The following is a 24,866-nucleotide window of genomic DNA, read 5'->3' as shown; positions in this document are numbered from 1 at the left end:
TTGGTAGTGTGCGCCGGTGTTGTGTTTTCTATTCACGTGATTGTGTTCGTTGCGCCACATTTCTGGGTACTGTTGCCCTGCATTTGAAATCTCAGCTTCATAGACATAGAAAGTTGCAGTGCTCTGTAATGAAAGTGAGGAGGAGGAGGAAGCAGCAGCAAGGTACAGGTACTACGTGTAATCGTTTGACGGCTTAAAACAAAACTTTCAAAGGAACCTTTATGGAGATGCTTTTGTAGGTGCAAGCATAGAAACATTAACTCTGGTGTCTCTATGTTAGTTTGTCTTGCTTGCTTCTGCGCTGAATCATTTTTGAAAGCCAATGGCAGTTGGGGGAGGTGGAACGCTGGTCATGTGTGTCTCTTTAGTTGAAAATTAGGGGCTATTGAATGGCATTGACAGTTGGAAAGACAAAACAGCAGGAAACATGTATCGCGGCTCGGTATATCACAAGGAAAGGAACTAGGAGAGGAGACAGGGCGATGAAGAACTGCTCTTTGTCTGTGGTATATGTTGCCTCTCATTGCTTGTGTTTATTATGTGAGGAGGGGGGAATGGGGTGGGGGTGAGGCGTATTGTAGGGAATACTTTTGCAGAGTGGATGTAAGGAGATAGCAGCAGCGATAACAAGAGGTGCAGGTAACTTAAATGTATTGTGCTGTACCCACAGTCATCAGTCGACGCTGTCAGTGCATGAAAGTCTTGAGGGCACTAAGTTTGTTCTTCTCTCACCCTCCCTCCTTCCCTCCCTCTTAACCCTAAACTCGTTGCAGGTACACTGGGAACCAGTAAGTGCGTTTTATGTCTCGGGTGTAGCTCAGGGTAGGCCTCGCAGGGGTGCTCAAATGTGGCCACCTTATGTTGGCCAAATCGGGGCCATCCCTCGCTCGGGTTCCCACCTGAGTGCAGCATGTATCGTGAGTTTGTTTGGCTTAATTAATTCACTGCGCCTTTGTTTTCTTGCATGTTGGGGAGAGGAGGTGCGGACAGTCATAAATGCAGCCTGGCTCTACTGCAGACGAGCAATCTTGTTTGGGCAGTGTGAAGGGCTTGTGAGCGGGTGGATGTTTTGTATTTGTGCCTGGAAGCAGCCACTTGTTTGTGAAGTGCGAGAGTTTCAGGCTTTAATGCGCGGAGAATGGTTAGAAGAAAAAGCGTGTGCCCAGTTGTATAGCTAAAAATTTTTAAATCTAGGTTTTGCTCTATTGCAGACAAAAAGATTAATTTGACAAGGTGCGGAAGTGGCGGCATTTGAATGTTTCGCCTTTTTCTACCCCGATAAATACAGGCCCGGTAGTTGTTGGGGAAAAATATAGAGCAATTTATAGTACTGTTCAATGACACTGCGAATTGACTGCAGAAATTCTTAGGCCGAAAATGGGATTTTGCGGCTTTTTTGAGCATCAGTTTGAAGTGAAGTACAGTTAGCTTTGATAGTAGTACATAGCTTTATTTTTTGTAGGTCTCATTTTAAATATGACTTTGTCTTTCGTTTCATTTCATCCTTGATTTCTGCTTATTTAAAATGTCTATCACTAAACCCAGAGTATTTTCCCTTTTGACTTTTACAAAAAAAAAAATGAAAACCAGGGTACAGCACCACCAATGTGCGTAACACCTGCCCCCGTTTACCAGGTAAATTATTCAGCATTCTTCTGTGTGCTCTTTTGACAATGCGGGGGGGTGAAGAAGGGCTGTAGTTAAATGTAGTTAAAACTCACTCTCACAGACATGGTGTGCACATACCTCAATGCAGTCTATGTTGTTTGGGTGTGCATTCACTGTTGGCATTAACATGGTTCAGCCAGTGAACATAACAGACATCTTCTGCCTGCAAGGCGGCTGCGTTTTGTCCAAGGTGGAACACAAACGCTGTCCATCTGCTGTAAATGTCAATACAAGTCAAGGTTACCAAGTGGTCTATCTAAATTAAAACAAAGCCATCTACTGCAGTGCCTCTCTTAAAATCGCCACGTGGTCTGTGTAAATTAATTAATACAGAACCATGCACTGCGGTGTCTTTTGTAGTCCGAGTCGCTGTGGGAGGTTGATCCTCACATACTGGTTAGTGCAAGAGCGATTGTTGAAACACGTGTCGTGTCGTACTAGAATCATGAACCATAGAGCCATCGGCATTTTGGCTTGCCACTTGTAGGCTAGTCGGTCGAGCCAATGCAAGTTGATCTCTGCTGTCCTGATTATTGCATTGTCACATGTCATTTACATTGAGATATGCACATGTTCCACTGCCAAACTGTGCTGCTCCACACTGTGCTGTGGATGTACAGTCGTGTACAAAAGTGGTATACTCCACGCGAACCGCAACGATTGCATTTTTTCAATATAAAAAAATGTGCCACACAAAATTGCTTGAACAAGATGGCAAGTATATATCGAGGAGGGTACATTATGCATATCTCAGAAATAATTCTTCTCTGTTGGAAAAATTTGGCGGGCAGTTTTCTCGCAGCGCGTGGAGTATTTACCACTTTTGTCCACTGGGCACATTTTCTGCCTTCAGCTAATTGATGTGGCAAGAGCATCGACCAGTTTTTTTGGGGTACTATAATTTTTTTTTTCATAATTCAGGCTGTAGTAAAAATTGGGCAGTAGTTCCTGAGCTGAAGTTAGGTGCAAATCTAAATGTTCAGCAACAGCCTCCAAAATTTGGGTTTCCTAAAGTCTTTTTTTTTTTTTTTCCAGCATAGAAAGATTTACAATTGTAATTGCTTGTTTGTGAGCAGGGCTGAAATGTCCTATTTTTTCTCATTTATTTGTAAGCAACATGAAAACAGCAGGTTGCATTAAACTGCTTCCCAAATCTCACCTTTTTCCTTATATCTTTGTAGAATTTCATCATATACATTATCAATTTCATATGTAGCACTTCCAGTTCCAATCAAGATCTACTTGCCTTCATATTGTGTGAAAACAATAATTCATGATTATACAGCGGCCATTTGAAACTAATATGTTTTAAGCAGGAGGTTATCAGCATGAATAGTGCTTAAAAAATTGATGCCAACAGAGAATCCTAGTACCCAAGTTTGAATGCTGTGTCGTTGAGGCCCCCATTTCAGCGGACACGCAGGCAGCCCTGGTTGGCAATCGGAAGGAGAAAATCCAGATTGGTCAAAAAGATTTCACATGACTCATGGAGCAGCGGTATTAAAAAGTAAATTAATTGCACTGAAAAGAAAACTTAGGGGGGGCGAGTTTGCAATCGAGTATGGTAGGAACCCTTGGATACCAAATCGGACACCTTATGCCACGCAGGCACATACGTGGAGCTTGATTAGAGTAAGCCTTTATTATTTGCATCAATTTATCTTGCACGTTGTGTGGTAGCTTCCAATTGTGTGTTGATGACTATGTGCTAGATAATAAGAGGTAGGAATAGAGAGAGATAATAGAAGCAGTGAGTAGCAAAATGGCATGTACGTGAGGGGTGAGTGCACACGAACAAGAATCTGAAGGAGGAGACACTGATGGAGCGATTAACACCATTGCATTTTACCCCTAAACGCGGAGCCTAAATGTCCCTCAAACGTTCAGATTTCTAGCTTTTAAATTTACTTTTAGAACTTTTCCACATCTTAAGCTGCATCATCAGTGAAAAGAAAGTTTATGTGGTTTCTAGGCCACCAGCTGGCCAAAGACACACCTTGGGAATAATAAGTACATCTTACTCGTTACGTTTTGTGCAATGCCCTCAGTTTCTCTAGATGATGAATATTTGGGTACATATTGGGCTTGGCCAAATTTTTAACAAATCTCTCTCGGGTGCACAACTCACGCAAAATTTGGTTACATCTGGAAAGGAAAATCCGTACTTATATTTGAACTCATTTTTTTTTTCTTCTTCTTTTTTTTTTTCTTTTTTATAACCAAGGAGTTTTCATTAGGGGTAAACTTTCATTCAGAGTTGACTGATATGCTGTACATCACACCTCAGTGAGTGATGCTGTTTCCGTACCATGGTAGGACAGCCGACTGAATATATTTATTTAGGCTGAGAGCTTTATTTCATGCCCTTTGCAGAACTTACTGCCTTTGCTGATATATATTAAGAAGCGTCAGTTTGGGCTATTGACTGCTGCAGCACTTCATTTAACAGAAGCACTGCTGTTATTCCTCATAGATGCGTTACACGTTATGTGTAGCACAATTGATTATAACAATTGCCTAGGGGGGTAGGGGGGTGTCAGCAGTTTGAATGGAATGCACAGTAAGCAGCTTCCACACATTACTAGTTTGCAGAAGCCCTACACTAGCTTTTTCCTTCTATGCTTCAGAGAAATGACAGTGCGCTTATGTTGATTACCGGTTCCCAGGGATCTCATTTGTGGACTGGTGCAATGGGCCACTTCAGTAGATTTTTGTGCCGACATTGCTTTTAATTTTCCAGGCGTACATGTTCTCCGAGGTGGTGAGTCCATGGATGGTGGTTCTTCTATATTTTGTCACTCTAGTGGTGGTGGTGGTAGCATGTATGTTAGTAGAGCGGATGTACATTGTGGGTCGCCATGGAGAGGGCACGTAGATACTTCCTGTAAAATCTGTGAAAAATTGCACAGTTCTGTGTTAGCAGCTGCACTTTCTTCTTGTTATTGTCGTTGTGGATATCAGTAGTTATGAAAGATGTGCAGTAAAGCTGCTTAATGAAGTAGTAGAAATGCACGTAATAAAGAAGTAGTAGTAGGGCTCCTTCCTAAATATCTGCTGTCTCATTTAAAAATGTGCTGTGAAAGAATGTAAGGTTTTGGACACAGGTGCTCTCCTCTAATACTCGCACAGCTGTGACCGCACAAACTCAAACGAGCGCAATAATCCTCACAGTGCGTACTTACTGCTGGTCTCTGCAGAACCAACCATTTCCAACGCTCAGTCCAAGTTACACAACTGGAAACACATTCATGCCAGAGGTAGAGGATTGTTTTTCATTTTTGTCGTTGGGGGAGTCACTTGCGAGGACTTGCACCAGGTACTCTGCGGGGTTTGTGCGTGCTGAAGCATGCTTCTCCTTTGACCTTGGCACAAACTTGAATAACTGCGCCTGCACTGCAGAGCACCTTCTCTGTTATCCTTTGTGTGGCATGTCGTGTGTGCTTTCTCGAGAGCATAGCTGAAGGTGATAGGTGTGCTAGTTGGTGCTTGTTGAATAACTGGAACGCATTTACTGGAGCAGGAACACAAAAAGGAATGTGTGGACAGTCAACGTGGTTGGTGCAGCGGAGTATACGAATGGAGCAGCCACTGATAGGCTCAAACCGTGGCTTGTGTCAGTCGGGTTGTGGTGTGCTGACCCTAGTCCACTTTCCCCTACCTGCCAACCGTCACCTCTCTTCCTATTTCATCATCATCATCACATCAGCCTGACTATACCCACTGTAGGGCGAAGGTCTCTCCCATATTTCTCCAATTAACCCAGTTTTGTGCTAGCTGCATCCACTTGACCCCTGCGAATTTCTTCACCTAACGGAAAAGTCTTAACAGGGAGACTTAAAATGAAATTGACTTCATACTGTGTTCAACCCCCGTCATTATGCAAGATGTAGAGGTAATCGGGAAAGTATGATGCAGTGACCACAGGATGGTGAGGTCTCGAATTAGTCTAAATCTGAAGAAGGAACGGAACAGATTAGTAAGGAAGAAGTCTATCAACGAATTAGCGGTGAGGGGGAGGGCAGAAGAGTTTAGGATCTCGCTAAAGAATAGATATTCAGCTCTAACTGAGGATGATGACATTACCCTAGAAGAAATAAACAATAATTTCAGAGATATCATTACTGAGTGGGCTGTAGAAGTAAGCGGTCGGATAGTTAGAGAGGATACCGGTAAGGTGTCTAAGGAGACGAAAGATTTGATTAAGAAAAGCCAGAGTTTGGAAGCTTCCAATCCAACAGACCAGATAGAATTGGCAGAGATATCAAAGCTGATCAATAAGCGCAAAGTGGCTGATATAAGGAAGTATAACATGTAGAAAATTGAGCATGCTGTAAAGAATGGGGGAAGCCTTAAAGCAGTGAAGAAGAAATTGGGCATAGGCAAAAATCAGATGTATGCGCTAAGGGACAAGGTGGGCAACGTCATCACGAATATAGACAAGATAGTCAAAGTAGCTGAGGAGTTCTATACTGATCTCCACAGTAGCCAAAGTAGTCAGGACCGTAATGAGATTGGCGGTAGGGAAAAAGTCAGACATTCTCTTCCTATTTACTCCCGCTCTTTCGTTTTCACTGAAAGGGATTTTCCGCTCTCCAATTAGCCACCTGCGAAACGAAGCTTCAGAGGGACGGAAGAACTGTTTCTTTTAATGCGATTACGTATAAAATCTTTGTCCCACCAAAATCTCTCCACAGGGAGTCAGATTTGAAAAACAGACCCTAGTTTCCTGATTGGTCAATGCACAGATGATGCCTTAGAGATCACACGACCACAAACAACCAGTCACAGAGCACCACCCACAGGACTCGAATTCAGAAATGGCCTGTTGGCTTACTCGAAAACTGAGCTCCTACCTTAACTACCAATGGGTGTTGGGTGACATGCTAATGAATGTGACAACGAAACTAATGTGTACAGATGTAGCAGTGCAGCCGAGAACTCAAATGCTATTGCCAGTTTCCTCATTTTTCTAATATAGTGGTAATCTAATGCTCCCACATGAAGAGGTTCCTGAAGGAATAGCACTGTAAGCTTCTCAAAACTGCATTGTGCAAAAGTGCATTGCAGGTAGATTGTGGAACTGTGACCCTGGGGTGGATTTGTAAGGAAATGCAAGGAGTCGCCCACTGCCCTCGAAGAAGAGGGAAAAACTTTGCTACACAGAAAGACTGGTTGAAAATACGTGCACACCAGTGCAGGGCCATTGTTTTAAAACTGCATAGCAGTTTGTTTGAAATAACGAGCGATTGTGGGAGACATGCATGCACAGAGTAGCCACTGAAAAACATGGGTGTCTGTTAAAAGTACTTGAAGCGATCTCCGTTCTCTTTGACAGTGCAGGGCTCCCGTGTTTATGGGGCCTCTTCTTATCCTACTGGCATTTTTGCTTCTTTTTCCTTGGGTACTGATGGCTTGCATGCGGAAAGTGGTGGTGACATTGCAGACATTTTACGCTTTGCTGCTGTTCTTTCCTTTTTTTTAGTGGGTTGTCTGTAATGCCACTTGCATAGTGCAGCTGGCTCTGTGAATTGCAGCACCCTGGGTTTAGTTTGGACAAAAGATGTCTGGTTTATTTGTTTATTTTTGTTTATTGAACTACCCTTGGACAAACAGGCATCGCAGTAGGAAGTGCGCCTGTGTTTCAATGTCTGTGCGCACTCTCCTTTTCATTTCATCCAGTACAAAAAGAGAAACATAGTTTTGGCTACCTGACTAAAGGGTGGTGCATTTGATGTGTTTTCTTTTTACTGACGTTTCTGAAGTGAAAAGCTTGTATCATTTGTTTTTCCTTGCCTGTTGGTTTGGCTTTTCACCTTGAGCACTTCACTGTTCCGATTAACTATGGTGCTGTTTTAAGTACCGGCCAGGAAATGTGTTTAGCTTAGTATCATCGTTAGCCAAGTTAAATGAACCTAACGTACTGAACCTGCTAACTTGCAAAAGGTTACATTGCTGAGTGGGCGCTTGTAGTCTTGCCTACTCAGGAATGAAGGCTAGGTGGCTGTCTCCTGCCTTGCTATGTGCCAGCTGTTGGCATTCCCAAAGCATTGTGCTGGAAATTGTGCACTGCTCCGTCTGCTTTGTTGCAATGGTGTACACAAGTGTTCTTGCATTCAAAAAACAAGTTAGATTTTGAGACATTGAATTTTGTTTCTAGTTTGCTTCAGAACGTACCCCTAATGCCCACTAGACGCATGCGGATATTGAAAAGTGGGATTGTGTGTTGCAAACCTGTGCCCGTGAGTGAAGTAAAAGATTTGATGGAAGTGACTGACATGAAGTTGATCGGAATGCCCGCAGCTGTTGGCCGCCTTCATTTTTACTGAAGAAACTTGCTGGATAAGCTGTGTATACACCATTGCTGTCTGTCCTGAACTTTATGGAATTCCATATGTCTGGTTGCACAACCGTTTGCAAGAAAAGTTCTCCCGTCATAAAAAGCGCATCTTCGGTAACTCACCTTGCGTCATGAAATAGAGTGGTAACACTGCGTGCTGGTGGCGGTTAACAAATTCAGTAAGCCAAAAGTACCAAGAAGAATCTTGGTACTTTTTCGCAGCTTGAATGTAAAGAATGTGATGGGACTCAGGGGCCACGTGTACAAGTCCCAATTGCTTTTTTTTTTTTTGTATTGAGTGCCGCAGAGGGGCTCAGCCTGCTTTTTTCTCGCACGGTACCTTTTAAATGATGGAGCCCTCACGCTTTCTTCTGTGCAGCAGCAGATAATGTCCGGCGGCACCATGACGCCGGCAGGTGGCATGAACATGGCTGCACCTGTCCCCAACGCCACCATGGGGATGACACAGGTGAGTGGCCATCGTTCCTTTTCACTCAGGAAGGGTGGGGGCTCGGTTGGTATGCAGACCTCCCTCGCTGCTTCTCGGTTTTCGTTTCTGCTCCGCCTAGCATCACTCAGGGGCTTCTGCTTTTTAGCAAGCAGCTCTTGTCGTATATTATTTGTTTTCAGCCACAGAGTCGGCTTTTTGTGAAATGTAGTTGGGGTGTCACTCTGTTTCATTGCAGGAAATGTGCATGCTCCCGCTTTAAAAATGGGGTCATTGAAACAGTTCCCTACTTCTCAGACAGTTGCTCTGCTAAACATGCTGCTCCAAAGTAATTTACCAATTATTGCTTCAGCACTGGGAGCTAAAATTTCAGCATCCTTTGTTAGCATTGTATTTGTGACTTTTACCCACAAATCTGCCATTGTAGTAAAGGGTTGCGCAGATAAATATGGCAGGCACTGTTTGAAGCATGGTGTGGCAAATGCAGTTCACAGGGTGACTCAGCTAAGCAAGCCTCAAACTTTAAAGTCAGTTCGTAGTGCAGTAGTCTTAACTGAGTTGCATGTGAGGTAATTGAGTACATGTAAAAATGCAGTGCATTTTGCATACTGCTAATAAAAGTCCTATTCTAAAAGCAGTGTTCAGAAGTTTCGTTTCATTTTATTGCCTTGAGGACCCTTTTTTTTGAAATATTACACAAAGGGTTGGGATTACGTGTAGATAATGATCAAAAGTTTTGCGTATGCAATTTCGCACTCATAGAAAATGTTGATGGGCAGGTGATGGCAGGTATCCCAAGAGGAAGGCCACTCCAGTCTGTAGTTATCTAGCAAATACATGATCCTGGTGGTTCTAGTATGTGTTCAAATATACACTGGCTTCATAAAGTGACCTGGGATTAACCCTTTGAGTGTTGAATATATTTTTTTTAAATTTACCGCCAGTGTAAAATTTTTTTATTGCTGATTTCAAAGAAATAGTCCAGATAAAAAGAGGAAAAGTCTATATTGAGAGTATTATAGTCATAGCATTATTTGAAACTAAACTAAATGTTGATAAGCTGAGAGGGCAGTAATAAAGATAAAAATCGGCCTTCATGGGCCTCCGCTGATGTCCCAGCAAAGATAGAGATCAACTTCCGCGTTTCCGTTGCAGTCGTGCAGAAGAACCGAAACCACAAGGGGGCGAGTAGCTGCAAACTATGCGCAGCACCGAAGGTCGCAATCAGTTCTTTTACTTTTTTACTGCAAGATGGTAGTGCAAACAATATTTCAACGCTGTTTGTGTTCCGGAAGGTTTTCATTGACCTCTGCTAGCATAGACAACATTTAATATTTCTTAGAAGTTCTAGAAGATGACAGCACCTCCCATTGAGCGCGTTTCTTCAGAAGGGTGCAAAATTTCAAACGCTTGTTCAGTGCAGTACACATATGGCAAATACTCCGGAGGACGGTATTCAGTCGCAATACCCGTACAGGACAAACACTCAAAGGATTAAACTATGTTGGTTTCATTTATGCTGAACGCAGTCTTTCAAAATGTTTGCACTACTTACTTTAGGGAAACCTGCAGATATCAGCTTTATTCTGTGATTTGTCTGCATGTTTCTTTCTGTGTACAGGATACACTTCCACATGTGCAGACGTGCACATACACTGACAGGGTGTACCCAGATAAGCCTCAGCTCCAACTTACACTGTTAAAAGGGCTAGAGGAAGTCTGGCACATTAGAACCCTTTTTTTTTTTTTAGGAAAGGGATGAAACTTAATTTCACCAGTCAAAGTGCAGCGGTGGCACCCAGGGGTTTCGGTGCTGGGTCAGACGTGTGGTACTATCCACTGCAGCTGCCAAGAGATGTCGGTTGGGGTGCCACACCTTCTGCATCTGCTACCAGCTGAGGGAGCATTGTCGTTTATGTGACAATTGAGAGAGTGTGGTGTGCTGCAAGCCTCACACCCCACAATATGCTCGAGATTCGCCGTATTTTCTGAAACTATCTCTCTGCCCTCAGAAAGAAAGACTTGGAAGGTGGAAGGTTTTTGTAGACGGGATTGCTTCAGGCCATGTTCGTTTGGTGGCTGGTGCTTGGGAATGTTAAGGCTGACGCCAATCCAACCTGGGGAGGGAGGTCATCTTCGCTTGGATTTGGGGGAGTGTAAAACTCATCTAGAAAATGCCTGTCCTTCCCTTGGCTCCAGGGAGGGGAGTTTTGTTGTGCCCGTAAGGTGCTTGTTATGACTGTTGTAGTCATGCTGGTGTCTTTTGTGTGAGCAAGGTGGTGTCTTCTTTCCTCAACAGACACCGCAGTACTGTGTGTGCTTGCATGAGCAAGTGAGTATGCAGCAGTTTGCTATGCGCACACACACGACACGCCTTCAGTGCACATGGACTGTGCTCTCAAATCGGTGGGGAGAGGAAGGTCCCCTTGGGCTGCTTGCTTGACGTAATGTGCTGAGAGAGTACAACTGCTTGCCAAAGAGCAATTGCCATAAAATTTGCTTTGTCGACTTCACGTGTTACGCATCAGCTTTCTTCCCTTGCTATTCACTTTTTCTTTCATTGCACCCTTTCAGTTGCACCCTCTGTACCAGCACGAGATAGCCTCTGCCGTCATTCCTTGTTCTTGCCGTACAGTGGGTTGCTTTATGGAAGTTCATCCTTTTGTAATACATTTTGCAAAATAAATTAATGATAGCCAACTGAGCACAATTATTCAGCTGTGTTTGTACAAATTTCGCAACCTCAAGCATACATTTTTGGGTGTTCTAATTGTTGAAGCCAAATGACGATTTTCTCTTCCCTTGGTTGCAGTTTGTTCAGGCTGTTGCAATCAGCCATTATGCTTCACATTAGTGATGACTTCATATGCATTTCAGAGCGGCACGCACCGCCCATTTAAAAGCTTTCATGATGTGGTTACAGGCGTTACTGTGACCATTTTGCACAGTGAGGCTTGCCTAATTTTATGCAATCTTCTGGGTCATTCTGCCTCAACAAAATAGACCGAGGGTAACATTGACAGTTGTTCATGCTGTGTTGAAAAAGTTGTGAGCAACTCTAACTTACAGCAGCTCATTTGCTGAAATGGATTCAACAGTCGCACTCAATTGGCAACTCCGGCAGACTTTCAACCTTTTTGAGTAAAGGGTCGCTTTGTATTTCTGAGAACCTCCTTGAATGTGTGCAGTGCTCGGTTTCCAGAAACAGCTGGGAAATAATTCTAAGCCAGCAGATAATTAACAATAATAAAAAACTCAAACCCGAAACGAAAACCCTGTGACTTGAACTGCAGAGGCTCCTGGCTGCAGGTCCCTTGGATGTCAGTGTGTCTGACTGAGGAGAAAGTAGCTTACCAAGGACCAGTGCACCTTTGGAAAGAGATTGATTGAACTGTTTAAAAAAAAAAATATGGGTAGAGGCGACCTGTGGAGTGGTGTACCATTTCATGCAAGTGCATTGTTTTTACGATCATGAGAATGACTGTTGAAGAGGTGCTCCTGCTTATGCATGTTGCTGTTGTCGTGTCCATAGTGCAGCGGTTCTTTCCCGAGAGCTTGCTAGACTAGCTGTTTCAAAAACGTGAGGTATTATAATGACAGCACTAACAATATGAGAGATACATGTAATTTTACATGCATGTAATCTTACTGCCGAGCATAACTGAGGTAAAACGGACTTTGCTCGGTAAATACTAGTATTTTGCAACAAATGTACGGGATTTGCCTCTAGTTTTTCTTTCTCTGTAAGACTATACAACGAGCGTTTAAGGATGTGTGACAGGTAGAACAAAGCAAAAAAAAAGGGTGAAGCTCATGCAGGTGCAGGAATGGCAGTAAATTTAACTATCCACAGTTGAAGAACTGGAACTTTTCACATCAGACTCTACTCAGTGATTCCGTAGTTCTGTAAAGAGCTGCATTTTTTCTACTTCTCGCTCTGGCATACGCCAATACAAGTGCGGGGTCTGTAGCAGAATTGCCATGAAATTAACGGACGTGGCACACTGTTGTCATATGGCCACCACTTATTAAACTGACAATCTATTCGAGCTTTTTTCTGAATTTACTGTAGCACATTTCTTTTTGCCAGTCGCATGTTGTTCAGTTGGCGGATGCTTCAGCGAGTGCAGCCATACCTGGACAACATCGCTACAGCATCTACATTCAAGAACCTGCGAAGTGCAGCTTTAGCAAGGCCAAAAGCATGCATTCTTCATAACACTGTGGTGAAAAATTTTACAAGCACACACCGAGTTCTCGTTTGTTGTTGCTAGAGCGGACAGCTCTGACCTACATTTTATGAAGGCTTTCGTCGCTAGGAAGTTTACGGCAGGTTACCCCTGTTGTCACCATTAAGGAATTCGATTGTATTACAGCAGAGCAAAAGTTTCCGTCACCCGTCTCTTTGGTGTACACATCACATGTAGCTGAAAACACGGATCTAAGGTGGTGTGAGCGCCCTCAGATGCCGTGAAACCGCTTGCAGACTCTGTGTGCACCTGACCAACTCGGGACGTCATAAACACAGGCGACGCTTGGTTTTGCGGTGTGGCTCCCGTCAGGGGCTACCAAACTCTAAAATTTGAGTGCGGACAAGTTTATACTGTGCTTAGGCGAGAAATTTTACTTGGCAGATTGGAATGCCACAATGGGTATTCATTTTGATCTGTGAACATGAAGAAAATTGCTGGAGTTGCTCTTTAAATGTGCACCGTCCTGAAAGTGGGGCTTTGTTTCTGAGCTCACCAGGGGTCTAACTTGCGTGTGTGGCTGGCCATGCCTTTGCCTTGTCTCTGTTGTGTGTTGTTGCTCACCTAAGAAATTTGTACGTGTAAACAGCATTGCGGGTTTGACCTCTAGTGAGTTGATGTCCGCAGTAGAGCTTCCTGTAGTTTTCAGATTCCTTAAGGGGCTGGGGTTATAGTCTGTGTGGGCAGATGAGCAAAGTGCCCTCCCCATTTAAGGTGCTGCGTTTGTGGCAATGCATGTCATTCTGGTAGCCTTCGCTTGCTGCTGCTGGGTCACCACTGGCTATATTAGGCTTAGCTTTGTGGTGCTTTGTTCCAATAATGGCTTTAAGTTTGTAGTGTATGGTACCTGAAGATTTCATGTACTCAAAGCTGCTGTGCTGGATAGAGAGAGAGGGAAAGGATTTTTTAAAAATATTACTTAGTTTTTTGCTAAAACCCAGCCTTTCTTTTCTTTTTTTTTTTTCTTCCCGATTTTAGTGGTAAGCCAGTGCCAGGGTTTAAATGCAGTTACATTGAACAGTTGGCATGTAATATAGAGTATATAGTCGGGAGCTTATAACCACACAAGGCACTCGGGAAGAATAGTTATGCCATAGTTAGTCATTGATTTTGCCAAAGTTGTTAACGTTTGCATGCTTGTCAATGGTTTGAAGGCATCAGATGGTCGATTCATCGAATCTATGGTCTTCTCATGAGCAACAGCAGTTTGGGCGACAAAAAAAAAAAAAATTCTACAATCTTCTGCAAAAAGCTCGTTTTTCTTTCTCATTATCTATTTTTGTCCTTTTTTTTTTCCCCCCTTTTTAAGCTTTGCAGGCAGCTTGATATGTCTTGCAGTGAAGTAATTTCTTTTTTTTACCGTATGTTTGCTTGCATTCTTGTTTTCTTTGCTTTTGTGTTCAGTTGTGTGCCACATATGTTTTGTTTTCGTTCTCTTTTTCCCCCTTTGTTTGCTTTCTTCTTTTGTAGGCAGCACCAGGGCAGCAGTACTCTGCTGCCATGTGGCCCGGAAACAACATTTTGGCAAAGACGGTACACACCCTTTTTCGTTCGTTTGCTTTTTGTTGCTTGTTTGCGCTTACCAAGCCTTACCGTGAGCTCCCCCTTTGCGATTGCCTATGCAGGGCCAACCGCCATTTCTCACTCCCTGCCTGCATTCCTTTTCGCCTCCCTCTTGTCTTTCATCTATCCGTCCATCATGTGTATACACGCTTGTGGCACAGCTCATTGAAGTTATGAGTTGCACCCATGATATGGTCTTAGATGCCTGTATTGTGGCTTATGTTTGTTTTTGTTCGGTTAGTGTCTCTCTGACAGAGCGAATCCATGAGGCCATTTGGCTTTTGACACACTTGCGTGAATTATTTTCGAGCCATCTCTGTTGTGGTTGGCCCTCTTGTCTTGAACACTATTGCTTAGTTGATAAGTGGTGGCACGTTAGGTGCTGTGTTTGTGTTTCTGACTTCATGTGTGCTCGAGATGTAGTATCTTTGTTCTTCCCAGTGCCTTTTCTTTTGTCAGTGCAGTTGTTGAGTCTGCTTCTGCTATTGTGTTGAATGCACACCTAGCTTTCGTAAATAGTGTTGGTGCTTTAGTGAGTAGGCTTTGTTTGCTGTTCTTTTTCTTTTTTTGAAAATGAAAAATCTATGAGGCCCCACGCAACGGTGTATTTATGAACTGCTCTCAGTTAAGCACCTGACAGCAGTTGCCCTGTGCTCCATGCTTTCTTTGTTTGTGATGCAGTTCGGTTTCTAGACTCTTAGCATTGCAACTTTTAGCACATGTGAGTATTCACATCTTCAGGCATATAATACCACATGCCAAGGAAGTGGACAACAGGCTGGACAAAGCAGTTCCATTTCCATTCTGGGGTTGATTGATCATCGGATATTTGTTGGCCAAGGCAATTTTTGGAAGGGGTCTCGTGAGCCCTGCTTGCTTGCATCTTCATTCACAGTCGCACTACTTTGTGGCCAGGTTTCTTTTTCACTAGTAGCTGGCTGATCGTTGTTGAAAAAGTCTCATGTGACTGTTAACAGTGTGTAATGCAGGATTTAGCAACAGGTGAGGTGAATGGGTTGGGGGGCGGGGGATATTTTCAACTTGTGATACATTGAGAGAGAGAATTTGAAAGTGCCATTCATGTCCTGTAGTTATAAAGAGCAGTCTTCCTAGCTTACCAAGCACAGTCTTTCTTCAAGTAGTACTCCTCTTCAGTCCACTTCCTCTTTCGAAGCAGCCATGGGCATGATTGACGGCCCCATTCTTTCCCTTTCACCATATTTTTCCACCATGATTCCTGTGGTGCACGTTTCTGCCATGCCCATACCCCACTACTACAGCACTGACACAAAGCCCAGGGAGGAGGTAACAACCTGTGGCCCTTTAGCAGGCCTATCCTTCATAAACAGACAGTGCACGTGGGACAACGGCACTTACATTTTTTGTCAATCACAGCGGCCACTTCAATGAACTAAAGCAGGCACTGAGGGCTTAAACATTGGTTTTGATATTTATTTATTTATTTAAGCATACTGCTAGCCTTGCCTTTGAGGCTGTTGCAGGAAAGAGGGCACAATATACATTGAAACAAACACAATTCAAGTAGGCGCGCACAAAATCAATCAAAATAGTACTCTATGTGCACAGTGTATCCATTATACTAGTGCAAAACAAGCAGAACTGAGTGGCATATTCCACAATGTAGGATACACACGCACGCACAAAAAAGAAAAAGAGGTGGAAACTATTGATAAATATTAAAAGTGACAAAAATTCAAGACACAATGCAAAAAACAAATTAGTAGATTGGTGAATCGGATTTCATTTGTGCAGTACATATCAGTGTCAACACATCAAACAGACACCTTTGTAATTAGCCTCCACCGAAACAGCAAAGTTCTCAAACCCATGTACTCCAACTCTGTAGTCCGGCTCATTGTGTGGTGCCGAACATTCCACAACATTCCACGTCTGCCTGCGTTCAGGCTTGCTTCCATTTCTCTTCTTTCATCCATTTTCCTCATCTCTGGTTCCTAGCATGAGAAAGCAGTAGAGCTTGGGGAAGGAAGCCAGCTGCAATGATTTGCGCCATATTTTTCCTGTCTCAGCTTTCCTTTGCATGCCTTTTGGGTCTTGAAGGTCAGATCTCAGTACCATTGCAGGCCCTGCGAAGGGGTGTGTTTAAAAAAACTCATCTCATTCCCACATTTCCAGTGCCATCTTAGGAAGCTTGGTCGTAGTGCTTGGAATATGCCCTCTGTGCATGCCAAGCCACCTGTCGCCATGTGATTATAAACTGATTAACCCGCCTGCACACAAATGGCAGCAATGGACATGTAAGGGACAGCACTGAGCAGGTTGCGGTGATGGTGCTTCCCTCCTGTTCATGGATTTGTGAAAGTCGAAGATGGGTGCTTTCCTGTCCTCACTTTGCTGTATTGCAACCCCCCTTGTGGTCAAACAAGTCTCTTGAGGCAATGCAGTCTCTTGCTTTACGTGTCTATGCCTGCAGTGTAGCAGGAGGACCGGACTCTGACCTGCTCGGTTAGAGTTAGGAGGGGTCCACCTAACCCTGTCCCTTTACCGCACTAAACCTGCTGGGTTAAGGGGGGACATGGTTCTTGAAAACTAATTTTGTTATTTACTTCCCAATTTGATGAGACTTTGCAGACTTGTTCAGCTTTTTTTCTGCTAATTTCAAATTACAAAAATTTTCCTTCTAGAGCAGTTAGTTCTAGGAGTATTAGAGAATTATTACTATTGCCTGCTCAAACAATAGGAAAAAAAGGCACTTTACAGTGTAAGGAATGCAATATTCAAAGCGCGTGCTTTTTGTTTTCACGGGTAATATTTTTGTATTTTGTTTTGAAATTCTTGTATAGTTGCTATGACTGTGAGTGCCAAGTTCAGTGGGCTGCCAAATCTCTATTTTATTTCAAATTTAGAACTGCTTCCAACATTGCATTTCTTACATATTCTATAGTATCTACCTGCTTACTCAAAATAAATTTCTCATGAGTATTTTTCCCTATTGTTCGAGCAGGCAATAGCAATAATTTACTAGTACCCCTAGCACTAATTACCCTAGAAGGAACATTTTTGCATACTTGAAATCAGCAGAGAAAAAGTTAATGATTCTGCGAGGTTTCATCGAATTCAGGCAATGATTAACAAAACTAGTTGTAAGAACCATGTGCCCCCTTAAGGGGGGCGGCAGTATCACTTCTTGCTTCCCTCGTGCCTTCCCCTCTCCCTCTCCTGCAGCAGCATTCTCACTACTTTCCTCCCCTAGCCCGAGCCGGCCAGACCAGTGCAAGGAATACTCCGAGCTGAGTTCTCAAAAGGCCTTGCTCCCCGCAACCTACCCACAGCGAACAGCCACCACCCACAGGAGGTTGTTCGGTCACATGGTCCTAAGGTTGGAGCCTCCTCTTTATGCAGCAGTCATGTCTCTGTGTGTCCTATGCATTGCATATGTCTTTGAAGGATAAACAAAGTACGGAGGAAAAAATAACAGCTGACAAAGTAAAAGCAAAAGGCCTTGTGGCAGATTCCCTGTTTCCTTTTTGATTGTTTTAAGAACCTTCTTCTTTTCTTTTTTTTTTTTTTGTCGCAGGGAAAATAAACATCAGCTGTTTTTATGCATGTATATGAGTCCTGAAGGAACTTTCTCCTATTTGTTTCCATACCCATTGTTTATTTGTTTTGGGAGAAAGAAAAAAAAAAGCTTGTCATCGGTGTGGTCAAGGTGTTTTGTAATTTTCACCTGGTACAGTATTTTATTTTTTTTGCTTTGTAGTAGCCCGCAGAATAACGGAGTACACTGTTTCTCATGGACAGCTTAGCACTGATAGTGACAGCTCTCTACTGGAGCCACGGCACTGTCAACCATCTAGACTGATTGCGTTACACATCCAGCTATATTACAGTGGTAATCAAAGCTCCTCAGATGAACTATTCACAGTAGTTGGACACAATGGAGAAGTGCAAGGGCTCTCTGGCCTTTGTCAACTATACTGCAGGCCTTACAACTTCCACTCTTGGCACAGAGATGGGCTGCTGTAGATGTCGTTGTACATTTCAGCTGCTCCCTCTTTAGACCAGTGAGTTGTTTTTTTTTGCACCATGACAGTGATGCATGCTACAGTTGTTAAAGTGGCTGTGAGGGACTTGTGGCATGTTTGTACAAGTTCACATGATCTGTGCCCTATAACTGGCGGTCCATACTTTGTAGCAGCATAAAAGCATGGGTGGACTGAGGCTCGGGGTCAGCAAAAGTACTGGCTGATGAGCGAAAGTGCCAAACACTGAAGCACGTCATCAGTGGTGTTTCACTTGCCACGCTGTCAAGGTTTTTCCATGCCATCCTCGTGAACTCCGAGCACATCCCCTCTCTCGCATGCTGTTGCAGCAGTATCCCTCTTACCGCTCCTTCCTCTGGAAAAACAGCCTGCCCCACGGCCCTCTTGAAAAGGTCGGGCTTATCACTGCGTGTTACTGTCGCTGCATCCTCGTTGTGCAAAACTGACATTTTATGTCTCGTATTGATCTTGACCATGAACAAATTGTCCGTTTGGAAAGTCTGCCTTGGTCCACAAAAAAAAAAAAAAAAAGCCCACTTGACAGCTAATTTCCTGCTCAAAACAGAGATTCTTGTGGCTTCAGGTAAGGGTTCCTGCCGACTGTTATGATTTCAAGACTGTGAATGTGCAGACCCAGCCTCATCGCTAAACACAGAGACCTGTGTTTCCATTGCATGCGAATGAAGCCGCTGCTCCGATTACAGTGTCCTCCAGCCTTTCTGTCTTCAGAGACTTAGCTATGCAATGTCTGCACAAGTCGCGTTTCTTTCGACAGAATTTTCTTGGCTTCGAGCATCTCGTTTTGTCTTCTTTGGCTTTCTCATTATCCTGAAGCTTTTCTGGTTGGTCTTCTCTTAGACGCCATGGTGTCGAGCTTGCTTGCATTGGGCTGATGTGCAGGCAGAGATAAAAGTTTTCGGAATATGAGGTTGTGGAAGAATATTTTTTTTCTGTGTGACTGGACGAACATAGTGAATGAAGTGTGCTGAATCACAAGGGTGCAAGCACACTCTATTGAGAGAAAAATTATCACAGGAAAAACTGCCGAGACAACGAAGAAATGAACGTTTTTCCACAAATCCACATCCCGCAAACTTTTATCCCTGAATGTACACCTGTACTGTAGGCGTGTGAAATGCATGAGCTATGCTTAACCTGCGTCACGCTGAAGCATTCGCTATAGAGACTCATTAAAGTGCGGCGGTTACAGGGAAGTGCAAACACTTTTGTGCTGTCTGCCAATATCACATGGTTTTGCATGTTGTTTGGCTGCTTTATTCTGTCGTGTTTTGGAGCATACTACGTCATCATGAATGCAACAGGTATGAAATGGCTAGTTAGCAAGACTGGTCATTTTAGGCCACTCAAGGAGGTGTAGGTCTAACAGTGGATGGGCAGGGATGATAGTAATCAAAGCAGGCTTAAGTGCATCTACTTTCGAAAGTTCCAGGTGCCTTGTTGCTCACACTAAAATTTTGTGCCGCTGTAATGGTTGGCAGAAGGTGTCGGGAAATTCAGTCTGGCAATCTTTTATGTTTAGGTAACCGTCCAGTGGTGAGCGTTAGAGAAGAATAAACGCAGTCAACAAGAACAAGATTGGGATGGAGCGAATTTGGCAAGCTCTCGCAGATTATGACTAGCAGCTTACCGGTGTCGCTCAAGAGGAAAGTATATAACAGTTGCATCTTACCTGTACTCACCTATGGCGCTGAAACTTGGAGGCTAACCAAGAGAGTTCTAGTTAAGTTGACAATCCAGAGGGCTATGGAACGAAAAATGGTAGGGGTAACATTAAGAGATAGGAAGAGTGCAGAGTAGGTCAGAAAAATAACCCAAGTTACCGATATTCTAGTGGAAATCAAGAAGAAGAAATGGGCATGGGCAGGACGTGTAGTGCGAAGAAAGGATAACCGTTGGTCGCTTAGGGTAACAAACTGGATTCCAAGTGAAGGAAAGCGTAGCAGGGGGCGGCAGAAAGTTAGGTGGGCGGATGAGATTAAGAAGTTCGCAGGGGTCAGGTGGATGCAGCTAGCACAGAACCGGGTTAAGTGGAGAAATATGGGAGAGGCCTTCGCCCTGCAGTGGGTATAGTCAGGCTGATGATGATGATTATGAAACACAGTCAACATCCATTGGAGCACAGCTTTTTGGCTGCATCAAGGAGCTGGGCAGCTATGCCAAGTCTTGGTGGTCGAAAAAAAAGCAGTAGCACAATATAGCGGCTGCACAACAGCTGCTGCCTAATCAGATCAGTTCTTGGTGTCTTTCGTGGCACTTTCAAAACAAGCTCGCTTTCTGCACGGAGTTGTACAGTGCTGTGCAGTATGGAAAGGAACATGTGACCCAAATTACAAGAAGCATGGTGTAACCAGGATGCATTGCAAGGCGTTCTGTATGTCATCTGCCCATTTGTCTTGGGACTTAAGCCCTGCACATGTGCGTTTCCTTATATTAATTTTGTACAAAATTGCGAATATTCTCGGTATTTCTCTATTAATATGAGGAGGGCATTTGGATATTGTGCATCCAGGGAAAAACTAGCTAGAAAACTGGAAGAAAGAAACTGCGCTTGTCACACATAATTATGGAGTAATAAATAAAACAATGCTCAAACCTTATTCCCTCTCATGACGTGTACATTAAAGGATAACCTGCAACAGTTTATTCTCAATGAGCCATGCATGTACTATTGCCTAGCCTGGTGCTCGAGAGCCAGCTCTAGGTTTATGCCAAGTAGCTAGCATTCCTGGAAGGGCCATTATTTCCCATAAGTTTGTTACTGTCTTTCCCCATGCGTGTCCTGTCGGTTGATTCCCTCCTTCCTCTTCCTTGGTGTACTTGCAGCTGATGCCCCCTGAGCAGCAGGCACCCCCCCAGCAGCAGGTGCCCCCCAATGCCCAGCCGCCAACCATGCCTGGGGTAGGTCCACCCAGGGGGGGACCCCTCCCTCCCCAGGGTCCCCCTCCGCCCCAGGGTCCGCCCCCTGGGCACCCAGGTGCACAGGCAGCCACCGTCTCCCAGCAGCAGGCCAACAGGCTCTCTCAGCTGGAAGCTGAGCGCCAACAGAACCTGGTCAGTGCACTGTTACATGCACCACTGTCTGTGTCTAGTGTCATATACCTAGGGGCACCTTTCCAGAGGTCCTGAAGGTCAGAAATATTAGTTTGTACCCACTAAGCATTGTTGAATATAATTCAAAGGGAAATGGTTTTTTACTTCATTTTGTGGCCCCACCGCTGTGGTGCAGTGGTTAAGATGCCTGACTGGAGTACCCGGGTTCGAACCTGATCACCGCTGGCTGCGTTTCGACGAAGGCAAAATGGAGAGGTGTTCGTGTGCTATGCAGTGTCAGTGCACATTAAAGATCCCAAGTCGTGGAAGTTACTCCAGAGCCCTCCACTACGGCACCTCTTTATCCCTTCCCACTTTCACTCCCACCTTCCTCCCTTCCTTTACGGATTGGTTCAGGTGTACACTGAAAGAAGTGTGACAGGTTGACAGGTGCCTTTCCCTTCCTATGAACCAATTACATTCTGGGTAAACTCTGGCAATCATCTTCCAGAAAGTGTCATAGACTGGAAAGAGAGCATGAAGCAACCCCTGTCTGACTGGCTGTCAGCTTGGCGTACACTAAAGCAACTGGCACAGCATAAGCGTAAGAGTACTATGGGATATTTTGAAGCTTCTGCTATCTTATCTCTTCAGATGCCAGGTTGCTAGCGTCAGCATACAGCATATAAGTTTCATCTAAATGCTTGCAAGCCATGATGTTTGTCAGCGGGAGTTTGATTCAGATCTAAGGCTACATCTCTGGCCACTTCAATTTAGGTTTAAATGATGAACAGATACAGGACATCGTTCATAGTATAAGAAGCAGGAGGCCGGCAAAAAGAGATTTGTCTTGGGTGCGCGCTTCCATGCCCAAATGGCTCCGCAGATATTATCGTTGTGTTTGGCAGTTGTGAGACCCATGAGACGTGGTCACGATCACATGCATTTCTGGCTCAATCTGTGCCTCAGTGATGTTGGTGGCAGAAGTGCAGTTTTGGTATGGCTTGGTGGGTGTGTGTGTAATATTACTAGGCTGTATTCGGTAGAAGAGGCTGTTAGTAAGGCTGGCAACATAATGCTGACTGCAGTGAGCCTGCAGCATCTTTGACTTATTAATGGTACCTGTTTATTTCCTCTGCCAATTGTCTTCGCTGTGGTCCAGGGAAACTAAGTGCAGTTATGGTTAATATATGTACAACGCTTTTTAGGGAGGTATAGCACACATCTCCACAGCTGGCAGGGGTTGTTTTGCTGCGCAGTATAATGTAGGGGAATCTGAAATTCGGCACTTTGTTGTTATCCTGTTGACGGACTCCAACATTTACTCCATTTTTAAGATTCATCTTATGCCGAGAATTCAGAAAAAGTTCACAATGTTAGCTACTCATTGTACTGCTGTTCGTCTAAATTAATATTTTTACAGTTGCTTTTTGCCATGTATGGTGTAATCCACGTATAATGTTACCAGATATAACAATGTATGGCATATAACGATAAAATTCTTAAGGTTTATCAGTTCTCACGTTGGACCTATGCAAAAATAAATCATGTATAATGATCGATTATTGGTGGAATAGCAGATATAATTATACCTTTTTGGCCACCCGGAAGATGTTTACTATGATAATTTGTTTGAATTTTTGATAAAAAAGGTAATACTAAGAAGCGAATGACGTGAAAACGGCATTAGCCAGCGTGGCTAAATCTGTGAGGGGGCGTTGCGAGTGGTTGGGAAATGGGTTCTATCATCGCCACAGTTGCTGCCTGTCTTGTGACCATATCGCCAGCACCACAAAAAGGTTTTGGGAGCACTTGAGATCACAAGAAAAGAAGACGGGGGGAGGATACAATGGTCACTGACCACGCAGGAACGTAAAAAAAGGCCAGAGGGAGAGGAAGCTTTAGAACTTAGGAGGGTAGGCCAAATGGTGAGACATTGCAAAATTAAAAACTGCAGCAGACACAGGACAGGTCTCACTTCCTGCTGTCCTGTGTCTGCTGCGGTTTTTTATTTTGCAAAGCACAGGGATAGTATATCAGGCGCATAATTAAGGCTACATTTGCAGAACCTGGGTGAAGGACACAAAAGGAAGATGTGAGGATATTGAAGGCAACAGGGCAGAGGAGGAGGAACGAAGAGAGAAAATCGCAAAAGAATGGGACAGAGTAGAAGGCAAGCTTCCCACTGGAACAGCCACAGTGCCTGACGGCATACCCATGAGGTTGATTAGCATGCCAGGCCAAAAAAAGCAAATCGAAACTACGGCATCTGACAGCACAAATAACAGAGGGAATGGAAAAAAGAAGAGAGAGGAGAAGAAGAGGGAATGAAGAAAAGAATGGAAATTTGCCACGATGGAATCGGTTTATAAGGGTAAGGGAAGCAAACAGTAGTCAACTCAGTCGTATACAGGCTGGCAATGCAACTCGTTAAATACAAACTAGAGGAATCAGCAGAAAGTGAGGAGATGCTAGGTGAGCTGTAAAGTGGTCTCCACAAGGACAGAAGACTAGAGGATAACTTATTTATAATAACCCATTGTATAGAGATAGCAGCGACAGATAAGAGACCATCATTTTGGACAATAAAGGAGTATAGGCACCTAATTTTATTGCGATAGCAATACTGTGCCAGGTTTCGGTCCGTCGCATCGTCCCGGGAAGGGCCACGTTTGACCTTTAACAGCCACGAAGAAGGAGAAGAAGAAAATGTTCGGTCATCGGCAGCTGATGCTTTCTCTCCACATTCGGTTCAGAAGCGTTCCCAGGTTCAGGTTTACAGAAGGTTCAGGAGCTTAAGTGTTCCCAATAATGTAGCACCTTACACTAATAGGGCATGATAGGGGAATAATGTAGCAGGCAAAAGAAGCTTCCACCGTTGCTATCGCAATTCAACTCGGGTTAACCAGAGTTAAACCACAACTAATGTTTTGGATTCATGTTTTATCCTTTTGCTGAATAATTTATAATCGAATTTCATTTCTTACCTGTTTTGGTTTTGGTTTCAAGAGCTGAGTGATGGCTTTGATTTTAGAGTCAAGTTTAGGTTTCTTGAAGCATAAAAAAGCAGTGATATAATGTTCCTGTGTTGTTTTAGTTCGCAACACAAAAGCCAGTCTGCCTCAAGGGCAATATTCATAACAAGTGAAAAGCCAGTGATTATATCGCTCTTTGTTCATTCTGCGCACAACCATCTCTCGTCTGCTGAAACTGAAACTGAAACTTGTGAGAAAAGAAGGTTCAATTAAAAATTATTTAGCAGTTGTAGGCAAAAACAGCGTGAGGATTCATATGTACAGGAATGTCTTCAGCATCATTAACAAGAAGAAAATTGCCCCCCAAAATTGGTGTCTATGTCCCCTCAAGGGAGCATTTGATAATTTAGATGAGGGTAAGCTGTGGGGCCAGTTAAAGGGGTATGGATTAGATTGCAGAATGGTCAGGTTTCTGCAAAATGTGTGTACAGATAATGAGGCTGTCATAACATGGGAGGGTCAGATAACAAATACAACAAAAATAAAAAGTGA

General features: G+C 43.8%; 1 protein-coding gene across 11 annotated transcripts in view; it reads left to right on the top strand.

Moving 5' to 3' along the window:
* The window catches only part of LOC146193939 (mediator of RNA polymerase II transcription subunit 25-like), a 95,327-nt gene that overhangs the window by 55,817 nt on the left and 14,644 nt on the right, over positions 1-24,866 (top strand). For 2 of the 11 annotated variants that reach the window (XM_084602889.1, XM_084602887.1), the window contains exons 15-22: positions 774-788; positions 1,591-1,635; positions 4,409-4,429; positions 4,866-4,925; positions 8,385-8,474; positions 14,174-14,236; positions 17,499-17,624; positions 21,133-21,360. In XM_084602889.1, the coding sequence (XP_084459015.1) occupies positions 774-788; positions 1,591-1,635; positions 4,409-4,429; positions 4,866-4,925; positions 8,385-8,474; positions 14,174-14,236; positions 17,499-17,624; positions 21,133-21,360 (648 nt within the window). The remainder of the gene's footprint in view (positions 1-773; positions 789-1,590; positions 1,636-4,408; positions 4,430-4,865; positions 4,926-8,384; positions 8,475-14,173; positions 14,237-17,498; positions 17,625-21,132; positions 21,361-24,866) is intronic. The other 9 variants (XM_084602890.1, XM_084602893.1, XM_084602891.1 and 6 more) reach the window with 9 other exon arrangements.

This window comes from Amblyomma maculatum, chromosome 4 (genome assembly GCF_055883805.1).
Source record: "Amblyomma maculatum isolate TAMU_Amacu chromosome 4, ASM5588380v1, whole genome shotgun sequence".
NCBI lineage: Eukaryota > Metazoa > Arthropoda > Arachnida > Ixodida > Ixodidae > Amblyomma > Amblyomma maculatum.
This window is presented reverse-complemented; position numbering and strand designations above follow the sequence as displayed.